Source organism: Stigmatopora argus, chromosome 12, assembly GCF_051989625.1.
Source record: "Stigmatopora argus isolate UIUO_Sarg chromosome 12, RoL_Sarg_1.0, whole genome shotgun sequence".
Taxonomy (NCBI): Eukaryota; Metazoa; Chordata; class Actinopteri; order Syngnathiformes; family Syngnathidae; genus Stigmatopora; species Stigmatopora argus.
In genome coordinates this window covers 14,921,897-14,937,334 of record NC_135398.1, presented here as the reverse complement: position 1 = coordinate 14,937,334, position 15,438 = coordinate 14,921,897, and the positions used below count along the sequence as shown (strand labels likewise).

The window sequence follows — 15,438 nt, the reverse complement described above, 5'->3', positions numbered from 1 at the left end:
CTAATCACTCACAAATTTAACTGCCTGCAAAAATGTGTAAAACGTGGCAGATGAAACTAGGCTTGACGCAGAAATATATATTTGTGGATGGTGTCCTAACACCTGACCTTATGAGGTTCACACAATACCTTCTTCATGGAAAGGATGTTTAGCATTGGCACAAAATAAAACTTATTTCCTTTTAAAATAAAGCACTGTTGTCTACAAGGATCACAGTCTCTCCATACTTTCCATTTTCACGAGAAAATCAGAAAGTTACACCAGTGGTCAATACTGCTCAACAACAACAAAAAATCCACCTTTTCATTTATTCATTCATTTTCCTTGCCGTTTTTCTTCACAAGGGTCGCGGGGGGTGCCGGAGTTGGCCACCCCTGAACTAGGGGTACCAGGCGAGAGACACCGTGAATTGGTGGCCAGCCAATCGCAGGGCACAAGGAGACACACAACAAATCACACTCACACTCATACCTAGGCGCAATTTAGAGTGTTCAACCAGCCTACCAAGAATGTTTTGGGAATGTGGAAAGAAACCGGAGTTCCCGGATAAAACCCACGCAAGCCCGGGGAGAACATGCAAACTCCCCACAGGAACGTCCAGACCTGCGATCGAACCCTCGATCTCACAACTGTGAGGCTGACATGTTAACTACTCGGCCACCCTTCCCTTTTCATAGATATTCTTTTTGTTTGAACAGTGTATTTTTGGACTATTGTATTTTCTTCCCTCTAACATATTAATATTAATTCAGTTTGTTATCAAATTCTTAAACCCTTCTTGCTGCTGGGATATACTTGATGATTAAGATTAGAACTCATTTAAATTGTTGAGCTAAATATATTGTTTTCATTTATCATTTGTTTTTGGACAAAGAATTTACCCAGCTGAGCAATTGAAGAAACTAAACCGAATGAATAAATATTTTCACGGTCAGATTTCTGTGCTTCTGCAAGTATTGAAAAAAATTACCTTACCCTTATTTGAAATTTCACCTTAATGATATCTCTGCAGGGCCCACAGCAAGCTTGGTCTTGATGTCTCAGCTACAGCCACTGTCCCGGTCTCCATCTTCCACCCTAACAATCTATGTGCCGCTAGTTTTACGGGATGGTACATCAGGCCTGACCAGCACCGGCACTGCCACGGTCTCTGTCTGTCCCTGCCTGAGAGGAGGCGCAAAGACCGGTGATAGGGAGAAGGGAAAACAGGCTGAGGGTGAATGGGACTGGGAACGAGAAGCAGTATGTCTTCCTCAGCACTCCATGTTGCCTTCGCCTGGCCTCAGCACTGCAGCTCTGCTGGCTATATTAGCGTGTATTGCAACACTATTAGGTAAGTATTATTTATATAAAAGTTAAATAAAATAGTTGTCAGAAACCGCAACATAAACAAAAATGCCGGTTTTATATTGTGAATAGTTTTTACAATGCAAATCAATACAATGGATGTTCGAGTTATGTGATTAAATCTGAAAGACTGAAAAACCTTTTTTTTAGAATCTAAAGAGGCAAATAAACAGACTTAAGAACATTTATTGTTGAACCACTGCCAGCGTGCTTAATTTCCATATGAAAGCACGTAATAACTATTTCATAGTCACAGCTGCATGAAGGGTACTGTTATTTTCCCCTAATTACTTATAACATAACGATTAGTCTTGATTTTCTCAGCTCATGTTTTGGGTACCAGCACAATGAAATGGTACTTTCACCTGAGCAGGAATTCATAAAATGTTCAATTGAATTATGTCCAGGTGCTAAAAAACAAAAAACAAAAAAACTGCCAGCTCAAAACCAGGATCATTATCATTTCTATTTATACTGTTAAATCCCTACTGATGCCTTGTTGAGAGTAACATTACCAATCTGATGGAATCATTTTCACTCACATAAGAATGCAATAAAGAATGATGGTGCTGCACAGAGATTTTTAATGTATTAAGATAGTAAACCAGTTCAAGTATATGGAATTGTTTAGCATAACGCTAAACCCTAACCTTTAGTGAAATTATTGCCATAATAGCAAATATTCTTAATTGGACAATTCTATATTCATTCATTCATCCATTCTCCATACCTCGCATCCTCGAAAGGGTTGTGGGGGTTGCTGGAGCCTAACCCAGCTGACTTCGGGCAAAATGCAGTCTACACCCTAGACTGGTCGCCAATCAGCCATAGGACACACGGAGAGACAAACAACCATTCGCACTCACAGTCATACCGCCAACAGCGGGAATTAAGCCAAAGTCTGGCGTGTGAACCTCTACACCACGAGGTGGATTGACCATTCTATATTAAGGTACCGTATTTTCACACTTACAGGGTTTACCAACTTAAAGGGTGATGTCTCAGTTGCGGGTGAAATTTCTGTATTTTGTCCTTACAGAGGGCGCTTCGGCCTTAATGGGCGCAACATAGGGTAGTGCTAGCATGAAACATACACTAGCATCCATGTTTCATGCTCATACTATTGTAATGATGCGTATGTTTTAACAAAGACAACAGGAGCAAAACTGAGTTTGATTGTGCGTTATTGACGTAATGTGTACTCACAATAATATACGTCAAAGCATTCAAACATACAAATCCGTCCAAGTCAGAGTTGTCACAGTGGGCTGTCGTGATGCCGACCGGCTTAGGTAAATGCTCACCTTGCTAGCCGACACTTTAGCCCAGGCATTCACAACCCTTCACAAATCGTCGCGTAACTCCCTCGGCACTGCCTGTCATTCTTTTATATAACTATGATTGCCATAGGACATCTATCGCTCCCAAATCGTTCGCCATACATTCAGCGTCATCTTTTTTACTTCTCGAGTCTGATTTTCCAGCCTCTGCCACTTGCGAACCATGGACTTGTTTTTGTTGAGGTGCCTTGTTGCAGCTCGATTTCCCAGCTTCCTCCGCTTAGCAGATAGCACCCAGATTGAACTGTGCCTCGTAAGCGTATCTCTTTGCAGGTGCCATTTTCGGGGGTCAAACCAATATCGTTTTGCAAAATGTATAACTAAATATGTTCCTATTTAGATTAGATGAGATTAGATTAGATAACTTTATTTATCCCGTATTCGGGAAATTCACTGTTTTCTTATATATAGCAGCGTGTCGGCAAGAAATGTACCCTGACAGTCAAATGGTCAGGGTCATACAGCGACATCCACAGAATCCTGAATTTAGTGCATACATAAGGCGCACATACACATGACTGAATGGGTGCCCCGTCCATTTTAGACAAAAGTTTACACTTTTAAATGCGCGCTATAGCCATGAAAATACGGTATTCCTTTTCAAATTTATTAGAATCTTTGCCTTGTAGGAATGCAAATGCATGCCTACCGATGTTGACAAATAATGAAGTGTTATAGTGGATGTCAAATTTTTGAGTCTGGTATTGTGCTTGAGACCACACAACCCTAACCCAGACTTGCCTGAGACCAGAATGCAGTAAGATCAAGACTTTTGTGAGTTACGCCCGAGTCAAGATGGAAATATCAATTTTAAAATGGGGGGAAAATAGATTGCTAGAACTGAATTTCAATCTAGTTTTACAAGTGATTTTCCTTTAAGATTTACATTAATAAAGTTGAAGAATAGCAAATCAGTGTTGGTCTTGACGAATCATGCAGTTTGCTCTGCCAGCCAAACTGAGGACGAGACAACACCAAAGCAAGACTTGAGACAAAACCAAGACTTTCAAAATGTGATCTTGGATTTTTTGGTCTATTTGAAGCCAATTACTTTTCATGGTATGTAGCCTTCATTAGTGTTTTTGCCCCTTTTATGTTCTGTAGCTCTCCAGATATATTTAGACACAGATCTATTCATGTGTGCCCTATGACTGACTGGCGACCAGTTTAGAGTGTAGTCTGTCTTTCGCCCGAAAACAGCTGGGTTAGGCTCCAGCAACCCCCACAACTTTTGGAGGATGGGTGGTATGGAAGATGAATAAATGAATGAATGAATCTATTCTCATCATTGGCCATCCGAGGCACTGCAGTATGTTTTATTCCCAGTAAGATTTTATTCTGTTTTGAACATCCAGAGTCACAGGAGAATAAAGCTTCTGTTGGCCTAGCTCAAAGTAAAATACAGAGTGCTGGCTTGCAGCCTGCTGATATGATGCACCTGCCCTCTAACCCAAGGCCTTTTCTGAATTTGTTTTGTCTCACCTCTTTGTCTACCTTAATGTGTCTCCACCCCTTTTCCTCTTCCTTCATTTTATTTCCCCCATGACTTATTTTTACCCTTTTCATCATTCTTTTTTCAATTTCTTCCCACAATTTCCCTTGGATTTTCTTTGTTCCTGCTGCCATCACACCATAGCGGTGAGTGCCCTGTCATTGTCATTGAGGCGTCAGAAGCGGGACTCACTATCACCACTGGAGGATGATGACGTCCGTGAGAACATTATAACATATGACGACGAGGGCGGCGGAGAAGCAGACACGGCTGCCTTCGACATCGCGGCACTCCAGAGTGCTCCCCACAGCTCACGGTCACATGGCTATCGCACACTGGACAGCAGGAACATGTAAGTTGTTTATTGTTGTCCTTGTGGCTACTGGCTTATTCCATCATGGGTTTTCAAAACAAGTCATAGTAATTGGAGTAAGAAATGGAACAGTACAGGAGACAATTTCTGCTACGAAAAAAACAAAGCTCCATGTTTTCTACATATCCACAGTTACCTGAGGTCCCAAGACAATTATCCAGTCGAATAGTTAGTTTACTTGTGGTTATGTGTTTCTCTGCATATGTCCAATCCGTTTGGACCGGGAAGGATGGAAATGATTTTATAAGTTAATTTATGAAATAACATAAAATCCATTAAAAGAGTAGGATGTTTTTTTTTTTATGTTTCCTTCATTCCACTGTTGCATGGTTACCAATGGTGGTTTGAGGAGTGATATCACTTTTACTTTTAACAACACCAAATAGGCCTTTTCAGAACTGAAAAGAATAATTGTGGCAGCATTTTAGGTGGAATTATTTTCAATTTGTGGTTAATGTACAATGCGTAGATTGCCATCTACCGATAGATTGTCAAGGAACTATCGGTAGATCGCCATGGTACTCTTGGTAGATCACATGACAAAAACATCTGATCCCTCCCATCTGTCGGTTTCTTTAGCTAGTCTATTATGAATTTGCCATGTCCGCAGTAACCTTTAGTATAAATCGAGAGTGGAGTAGTAGTTTACACTCTTTTGATACAGAGCCATTTTTGTGCAGGTGACTTTGTCTTGCTCAAATAAGTAGGGACGTCCCTGAGAAATGGCCTAGACAGTTTTAGTTTCTAAATTGCATATACATTTGTTCTATTCTCAATTAACTCTGCATGTTTGATCGGTTATCTCTTAAATAAATTCTGAAATTAACATAGTTACCTGATTCTGTGCTGCATAGTAGGCTAATGAATAAAAAATACTTTTACATTGTTGGCATTTGACTGGCAAAACGTGAATTCTTTTGATTTCATTGACCCCTATTTTAGGAAAAATATGACAAAAAAGGATTTGGTTGATTAGAAGTACAGTAATACCTTGAGCTACGAGATTAATGCGCTCCAGGACCAACCTCAAATGTCAATTTACTCGTATCTCAAATCAATTTTTCCCATTGGAAATAACTAAATACAAATTAATCCGTTCCCACTCTGAAAAAACAGCAAAAACAGAATGTTACAATGGAAAAACACCTTTTTATTTGTTCTAATTGACCACCTACTCACAAAGTAACAATTACCTATCTAGTGGTTATGATGTTCAATACTAAAATGTGACATTATTCAGTACAGACAGACGGTAGCGTCTTAACACGGATGAGAGAGAAAGGACAGGAGAGAGACTTGATGGCAATGCGCTCGTAACAAAACATAAACTTTAAATTTAACTCAAATTAACTTAGATCACTATACGTTACACTAAACTTAAACTTTTTTGTGCGATAACCAAGGCAAATGTGTTAATGGATTCCACCGCGGCTTTCGAGTCGGAACTTGATACCGAGTGTATCCCAGTTCTCCCGCTTACTGTTTATCTTTTATCCATATTAAAAGAAGGCTCTCCGTTTTGTTATGAATGTCAGTGCGCAGCTTGGAAATGATGGTCCTTTGGAAGGCTTGATAATCTTTATAGCATCCTACTGCTTGAAAATGGTACATATTGTTGAGGTACCACTCTTGTATAGGCGAGCCAGCTCAGTCACGTGTAGAACACTATCATTTTGTGCTTAATATCGATTGTCATTCTTCGCACTACTCTTCATTGCACTGGCTTGCTTTGTAACCATTGTTTTCCCCTTAATTCTGCACTGATTAATGCAAAAAAACATGTAAAAAATGGAACCTGTATGGCCGCTGCTCGTAGATATTTTTACACAAGGGTGATGGAGCGAGAAAGACAGAGTGATGCTGTTCTCATAAGCAACCTCTCACATACTCTACCACCCAGACAGCTTCATCGGGAACCATCTCGTATCTCAAATTTGTCTCGTATATTATGGAAAAAAAATGCTAGGGGCTTTTCTCGTATCTCAAATTTCTCATAAATTGGCACACTAGTATGTCAAGGTATTACTGTGTAGTCTTATGCGACTCGGAGGTCCCTCCATAATACTTCCGTCATGTGGTAGCCTATGTACACTGGAAAATTGTCTTTAGAAAAAAAAGACTAACTCCATTGCAAAATAAGATGCATCATTAGTTTAAGTTAAAGTACAGTTATATGATTACCTAGTCAAAAAAATAGTTTTTGTTTTGGATTGGATTGGATTGGATAACTTTATTCATCCCGTATTCGGGAAATTTCGTTGTTCCAGTGGCAAGACGGTGAGGATGCAGGAATAGGAAAGGCATTTTACACATAAATAGATAGGTAATAAGTAGGTCAAGAAATAAATACATGAATAAATATATAATTAAATAAGCGTGTTGCTTAGCACATATATACATACATACACATAAATGTACATGCATGCATACGGTAGGTCTTAACACACAGCCATTTTTTTGTTAAAGAGCCTGACAGCTGATGGGAGGAAGGCCTTGCATACATGATTTGTAGTTACAGGGATTCCTGGAGATGTGATGTCCTCAAGATAGGACGTATGGACTTTACGACTTGGTGCCTCGTGTTCCATTAAGTCCCTTGGACCATAGTTTCTGCATAGCTCCTCTTAGTCCTTTTCTTGGTTTCTGGGCTGGGAATATTTTTTTCCTTTTTTGCTCTCTTTTTTTCACATTATGGCCCCGAAGAAGTAAGCTGTGTCATCTAGGTTCAGTCAAAAGAATAGAAAAATTATAAAACTCGTTCGTAACGCAAAGACTAGTTTTATATTAGCTGGGGTTTGTGTTAGTATTTCCAATTTATGAGTTAATTTTCCATTATTACATAGAAAATGGTATCACTCAGGTGACAAGCCATTCATTCCCAAAAGTTACAATATCATGTACAAGCCTAGTGACGTGACCTGTCACTTTTTCTCATGCCAAAGAAGGAGGCCTCAAAAGGAATAATTTACTTGTATAGTGTGGAACCTTGAATCTCCACTTGTACAATGATGGATCCACTTTTGGACGTGATCAAGCCATAAATTCAAGGTTAAGATCAGGCATCATATATGTGCTAACAAACCAAATAGTCCTCATGAGCCACATTGTTATTTTCATTTTGTTAAAGCTTGCTTATTCTGTGCTACATCAATGACTTGTTTTTAGCCTTTTTGATGTTCATTTAATTGCCTTTGGTATAATGATTTGCTTCAGTGAAATCATGCAAGTGCTTTGTAGAGGCCAGAAAACGAACGAAGACTGCTTTTAGTTAATCAAATTTTAATGATTCATTCCTTTGCCATTTATAGAAAAAAGAACATGGAACACCCCCCTCAAATATAATGTAATTTCATGCAATTCATGCTTTTGTTTCTGAGAGCGGGCCAACTCAACCATGTGTTGTTATTATTGCTGTGACTTATGCAATACACATTAGATAAAAGAAACCATCCATGTAAATCAAGGGTGTCAGACTCGGGTTGGTTCGTGGGCCGCTTTAACGTCAACTCAATTTCATGTGGGCCGGACCATTTTAGATATAATATTTAGATTTTTTTTTATAAATCGATTAAATGAACTAAATTAAAGGGCCTGAATATTCCGTTTTTTATAGATCTAAAACAATGTTTATTTTAGCTTTTTTTTAATATTTTTAGATTTTACAAAATCATTTTTTGAACTAAAAACACAGAAATTTTTTTATTAAAAAATTACAATTATTGATTTAAAAGAGGGAAAATCAGGAAATGTATATACATCTATACTCTTCATTTTAATTTGATCCTAAAACAGAAAGTCGGCACTCATGATTTACTTTCTGGGCCGCACAAAATGATACGGCGGGCCAGATTTGGCCCCCGGGTCGCCACTTTGACACCTGTGATGTAAATATAGTTCCAAACAAAATAAAAAATTTAAAAACTGAAAATTGGAAAAATGATTTTGATAAATTATGTACAATATTTTCTAGACCATAAATCTCACTTTTTTCATGGTTTCGCTTCATGGCTGTCTAATACTAAAGTGCAACTTGCCTGTTTTTTTAGGCTGTAGTTACCTGAAAAACCTATGTTAACAGATTCTTATTTATCTTGTTGTTTTCCATTTTATCATCTCATGTTTTGAACCGCTTTATCCTCATTAGGGTCACGGGGGCTGCTGGAGCCAATCCCAGCTGTATACGGGCCAGAGGCGGGGGACACCCTGAATCGGTGGCCAGACGATCGCAGGGCACGAGGAGACGGACAACCATGTACACTCACACCCATACCTAGGGGCAATTTAAAGTGTATAAATTGGTGGCCAGCCAATCGCAAGGCATGGGGAGGAAACCCAAGTACCCGGAGAACAAGCAAATTTCTCACAGGAAGGTTGGAACCCACCTAGGCTTGAACCCACGAACTCAGAACTGTGAGGCCGATGTGCTAACCACTCGGCTTATTCATCTAATCCACTTACAAAAATGCAAAACATTGCAATTCATTCCAGTCACCTCTCTTTAGATTGAATCCATTCAAAAGTCCAAAAGAGAAAAGTTACTAGAATTGTTTTTTGTTTTTTTCAGACGCTACACTCAACGTTGCCAAGATAAAAGTCGTACTTCAAGCTGGGGTCAAAATCAAATTGTGGATCACAATTACTCGGGCCCAGGAGGACCCTTTTACGGGCGCGTGTGCTACAGTAGCCACACATTACCAGTTTTACGCCGCACACCAGGCGAAATATTTCAACCAGGTCTGGCAGAGCTTGGATACCGCTTTCCTGGAGGTCAACCGGACCACTCACTGGTGATCCAAAACCAGGGTGCAATGGTTGGCCCAATGGAGCCTGGGACTGTTTATGTCACCCCAGCAGATCTCAGCACAGGGAGCCGAACGGGAAGCCATGCGGGCAGCCGTGATGGGACTGCAACCCAGAGTGGTGTAAGCACATCAGATGAAGGAACGCCTCGAAATAGTGACAGCCAGGAGACACGTCGAAAAATGGGGACATCGAGCAACTGTACTGAGGAGAGCAGTGAAGACAAAATCCACAGCAGTCATGATATGGACTGGGTAAGCATTATACAGTAGCGCTCCTCTTTTTAAACCTTTCTTTTTAAAATATGTTTTTCCACCGCAAGGACAAAAGTTTCTGAACTGTCTGTAATTTTTTAATTTCCAGCATGAATTGACCTGAAATACATCGAAACTAGGGCAGCCCGCTGGTCGAGTGGTTAGTGTGTCACAGTTCTGGGGTCGAGGGTTCGATCCTAGGTGGGTCCTCACTGTGTGAGTTTGCGTGTTCTCACCGGGCTCACAGGTTTTCTCAGAGTGCTCCGGTTTCCTCCCACATCCCAAAAGCATGCATGGTAGGCTGGTTTAACACTAAATTGCCTCAAAGTGTGAGTGGTTGTCTATCTCCTTGTGCTCTGCGATTGGCCGGCCACTGATTCAGGGTGTCCCCCACCTGCTCCCCATAGTTAGCTGGTATAGGTTCCAGCACACCCCACAAGCCTTGTGAGAATAGATGGTTCAGAAAATTATTGAATGGATGAAAGCCTCAAAACTCGAAAAGAAAAGACAAAAAGAAACAGATTATGGTTAAACTAATACCAAACAGAAAAAGAAAACTTAGACAGAAATGGCTTCCTCTTCGTTATTCTCCAATGCTAAGCCCGTGATAGTACATTTTTTAAAGTATGATAATTTTGTCAACAGATATGTTGGTATGTTCCAGTTATTGTATTGAAAGTCTTTGTATGACATTGTAGGGTTCTTCTTTTTCATCGTGACAGACCACTATGGATCTTTATCGATTCATTTGTAATGTGTAAAATCATAGATTAATAGAATATTAATATTTTTAATTAAAGATCATTTTGTAAAATTTTCCAAATTTATATATAGTTCACCCCTCAACCTAATTCAGAATTGATATTATGAGATTTATGTACACTAGATATCCTATGAATTTTGCTGGGAAAAAAAAATCTGGTTCTGAGAATAATTCAAGATTCATCCTGATGGTTTAGAATGTCCGACCTTCAATTACATGAAATTGTTGGTACTCGGACGATTCGCCAAAAGACGTTTCGCCGACGGACCTTTGGCCGACAGACAGTTCGCCGAACGGACGTTTCGCCGAAACAGGATTCGTGCGTTCGCCCCGCCCCCGGATCGTGTGTACATGTTTTTCAACCTCGGCCCGCGGGCCATATACGGCCCGTTACAGATAACGTTCATTTAGGAATACAAGGGCATGTACTGCCCCCCGCTGGACATATTTCTAAATACAAGTATGTACTACAATGTGCTGCCAATTTTTTATATTTTTTATTTTATCCTTGCGTTTAAAGTAGTAGCCATTTGGAGATCACGCAGAACAGTACGTGACAGAAGAAATAGAGAAAATAAAGTAGTAGTAACAGTAAATACGACTGTAATGAATTTGTAAATCCAGAAATCTTACTCCAGAAAACTTACACCAGCATAGAAAACGTTGAGATTAATCTTTGAATTAAGGTTCTCAGCAAATCATTTTGAATATGTATTTCCTAAAATAATGGGAAATTATTTAAAATTAAACTAGAAGTAAGTGTGTTCCATGGCGTTTTCAGGTATTGTTCTCTAAGCCCTCTAGTCTGTCCAAGGCACTTAGAATTTCACATAAGTCTTCTAGTGTTGTTTTTTCTCAGTGTCAGACATCAATCCCCAGCTTTGATAAATTACATATGCAAGGATAAAATAAAAAATATAAAAAATTGGCAGCACATTGTAGAACGTACTTGTATTTAGAAATATGTCCAGCGGGGGGCAGTACATGCCCTTGTTATTCCTAAATGAATGTTATCTGTAACGGGCCGTATACGGCGCGCGGGCCGAGGTTGAAAAACATGTACACACACGATCCGGGGGCGGGGCGAGAATCCCGTTTCGGCGAAACGTCCGTTCGGCGAACTGTCTGCCAGCCAAACGTCCGTCGGCGAAAGAAACGTATTTTGGCAAATTGTCCGGTCACGGAAATTGTTGGTTGAAGTCATTGCTACTCAGGTTCAAAATTTCTCCCCCCCACCCCCCTCCCGATTTTTCAAACAAAAAATATAAAAACATATTTCTTTTTGTGCGCGGGAGCCTTGGGTGACGGCCTCACAGTTCTGAGATCAATGGTTCAATCCTAGGTCCGGACCTTCCTATGTGGTGTTTGCATGTTCTCACCAGGTTTGTGTCGGTTTTCTCCAGGTACTCCAGTTTCCTCCCATATCCCGAAAAAATGCAGTGTAGGTTGGTTGAACACTCTAAATTGCTGCTAGATATAAGTGTGAACATGAATGGTTGTCCGTCTCCTTGTGCCCTGCAATTTGCTACCGAATTCAGGGTGTCGGCCCCCCGGTGCCCGAAGTCAGCTTGGATAGGCTACCGCACCCCAGTGACCCTTGTGAGGATAGGCAGTACAGAAAATGAATCAATGTATATTTGTCATCTTCTTACTAGATCCAGAGAATTTGAGTAAATAACTCATGAATTTGAAATGTATTAATAGATTATATTGTTTTAACAATTAATTTTGGATAAAATACACAAACAAGAGGAGCAATTTGTAACAGTTAGGTTGGGATTTAACCTCATTGTTCTGTTCTCAGCTCTGTCCATATCATATTTAGTTTGAAGACAAAGTTGAGATGTGATGATAAGTGAAGAAATTGTGTGTTTTTTCCCATCATATTTTGTAATTTTTATTAGGCAACATCACATCATTTCTATTTACTTCATTTATATCTTAGCCTTTGCCATCTCACTTTCACTGTGTAGTGTAAATTACAGTAAGTATAATAAATCTAAATCTATGCCTTTTCTCACTCGCCTTTCTTTTCTGTATGTTTCAATTCCTACCTCTTCCCTTCCTCTCATTTGAAATTGCTTTTACTCTTGTTTCTCCATATGTATAATCCTTCCTAAATCATCCACCTTGCCTGGTTAATTTGTGACTCCACCTGAAAGTATTTTACCCTACCCCAATCCGAAAATGAAACCATTCGTGCTCACCTTCATCCCTTACAGGTGCAGTCGGAGACGCTACCAAGGGAGCATAACCTTGTCCTGACGCGATCCGGCTCTATCATTGGTCAAGGTCATGGAGTAGGGGGTTGGGTCTGCGATTCAGCCACCCTCCCAATGGCAGGACGTAAAGGCTCACGCGGTGGCTCATCTCCAAAAGTTGCTGATTCAGACTGCAGCGGAGGAGCCGTTGGAAGTGGAAATGAAAGTGGGACTATTTCCGCCGATGTGCAACAGAAGGCTACAAATGGTCGAAATTACGCCACGCTGTTGCAAGTGGACGGGCGTGGGCAGAAGGAGTACCGTGGCAATCTGGAAAGAGGAGGACTACAGATGGGGAGCAGCTTTACTGTGGCAAGGCCAGACAGAGAAGGCAGTGGGATATCTTTGACTGCACGTCCATCTGTTTACCCAGAATCACCTGGTTTGATTGGTGATTGGTGTGATCGAGTGGCTTTGGGTGGCTATGTATTGGCAAGAATGGATATGACACCCCAGTTATTGCCTTTCCAAGGTCATCCCAGAGGAGCTTATGGGGGAGTGGTAGGCATTGGTCCTGGTTGGGTTCCAGGTATTGAGGCAGCAAGAGCAGCCCCAGGAGCTGCAGGTACTCCTTTGGCTCTGAGGGTGGGCGAATTTCTACGTCTACGTCTTGCCCAGGTCACATTTGACCCCACACAACCACCATATGACTCAGTGCAGATCTATGGCCTGGAGGGTAATGGTTCCCAGGCTGGATCCCTAAGCTCACTTGAGAGTGAAGGTGAGAAGGAAGTAGATAACGAGGACTGGGGTGCGGGATTGGAAGAGTGGGGGCCCCAGTTCCATAAGTTAGCTCAACTATTTCGGGACCGAGAGAAAGAAAAAGAAGAGAATGAAAAAATTGAAGACACTGACAAAGACGACAAAGGGTTTTCAAATAAAAGAGTGAGGGGAAGAAAGGAAAAAGGGCTTGAAACGAAAGTAAAGATTGAAGAAGGATAAAAGAAGGAAAATGGAGGTAAAGGGGAGAAAGTGAAGTTGAGGAAAGAAAGTGATAAAAAGAATACCAGAACTAAAGTAATGCGAAGACAAGTTCAAGGGGAGAAAGATGAAGAGGCAACGTAATAAAAAGAGACAATGAAAAATGAGACTAGGGAGGGTGAAGAAAGCAAGGGAAGGGGGGAGGGAATGATTGATGTAATTTAAAGCAATAAGTGTTAAAGCGCTTGAACACAAATACTGAGACAATGCAGGAGCATGCTTTTGCTGGAACTTTCAACTGGTTGTTAAAACTTGGTACACAGAAAAACAACCCAAATAAACAATATATGATTGAATCTGCAGTGCACATGTGACAGCAGGAAAAACTGTTTGTCATTTAAAATATGTTTTTAGAAGGTAAGTAAATAAGAATAAGCTTGTGATTGTCTTTTGTCCGCACAGTATATTTCTATCTGTATATATGCCGAACAAAGACAAGACTGAGGTCAAGAAAAATGTTAATTCAGATAAATGAAGATGATAGAAGACAACTAAGACAGTTTCTTTGACTTTCAAGTTTAGCTAGACAACGCTTGTAAATCAAATCCTTTGCATCTAAAATCAACTTTCCTATTTGAATTGAAACATCATGAATCAATTCCAGCACCCAAAAGCAATTAGGAAGATTTGTTATATGTTTTGTGTTAAGAAAATTAGCACTCTCTAGTATTGTTATTCTCAAGATAACATTTTGAGGTATCTTGGTCTCCTTTTTTAAATTTATTTTAATAGTCTTTGTCTTGTCTCAGTCTGTCTTGGTGGTGTTTCTTGACCCGCAAATGTCATGGTCTCGGTGAGTTCTGTTCCAAGGAAAATCTTGTATAGTGTGGTCCTGATCACAAAATTAGTACTATACTTAATAAAACAAGAAGTACAGACTATCCCAACTCCACTTGGATGCAAGCTTGATTTCAATGTGCTAGTCATTGGCATGGCTGAAAGAGGAACACATATTAGAATTGAATGCAAAGTAAAGTTATACATTCTCTCTGTTACTACATATTGGTGTCCTAGTTCAAATGAATATTCAATTTCTATTGCTACTAGCAGTAAATATTAAATATCTGTTGCTTAATGGTTGATATCATCATATCGATGGTAGTTTTTTTGTTTTCAGTCTTTCTAACAGCATTTTTATTTTGGGCTTTTGTATCCTGTTCCCTCATGAAACATGCCACAAGTGTAATTTCATACCAGCACAGCCCACTTTGTAGATTTTGGAATTTTGTAGACCGGTCGGCACCATTATCGGCTTCTCGGCAAATGTGTGTTCTTGCTGAGTCACTGTTGCAATGCCGACGAATTTGGGGGTCGATGTTTCATTCAGTATAGACCACTGATCTTGTGCAGTGCAGGCGCACAGCTATGCAGATCTGGTGCCATGTGATGTGGATGTAATTGTATAAATACATAAACCACTTCTCTTAAACTCTCTAAATTATTGTAAAAATCAATTCATTTTTTGACAAATTGCTTTTATTGTTTCAAATTCGAATTCTTAATAAAATTATCCCACTAGCGATCAAACAGTCAGTAGGCCGGGGAGCGGTGTTACACATGACTTCAAGTGTATAGAATTGTGTAAAGAGGCTATGGAAACATTCCTACCTATATTAGGTGGTCAAAACAATTACAACTTCTGTCCACTGTGTTTGTCAATGACTACAGTATGAGTACAGTAGGACAGTACTACAGTACGACAACAAAAGAAAAAAATCCTCATACTTGACCGATATTTGGAAGTGAGAGTAACACTTTGTACTGTAGTTCTAATATTTGCCGTCACCTCTGCTGCAGCATTAGTGAAATTCCGCCCGCATTGTTTAT

The 15,438-nt window shown here is 40.0% G+C and overlaps 1 protein-coding gene across 3 annotated transcripts in view; it reads left to right on the top strand.

Annotated features, from left to right (window-relative positions):
* The window catches only part of cdh24b (cadherin 24, type 2b), a 156,533-nt gene extending 142,614 nt beyond the window's left edge, over nt 1–13,919 (top strand). The window contains exons 11-14 of one of the 3 annotated variants that reach the window (XM_077614898.1): nt 1,013–1,333; nt 4,324–4,531; nt 9,117–9,606; nt 12,592–13,919. In XM_077614898.1, coding sequence (XP_077471024.1) covers nt 1,013–1,333; nt 4,324–4,531; nt 9,117–9,606; nt 12,592–13,572 — 2,000 coding nt within the window. In that variant the 3' untranslated portion in view covers nt 13,573–13,919. Of the gene's footprint in view, nt 1–1,012; nt 1,334–4,323; nt 4,532–9,116; nt 9,607–9,715; nt 10,490–12,531 lie in introns of those variants that run through there. The other 2 variants (XM_077614897.1, XM_077614899.1) reach the window with 2 other exon arrangements.
* Nucleotides 13,920–15,438: the final 1,519 nt, after the last annotated feature.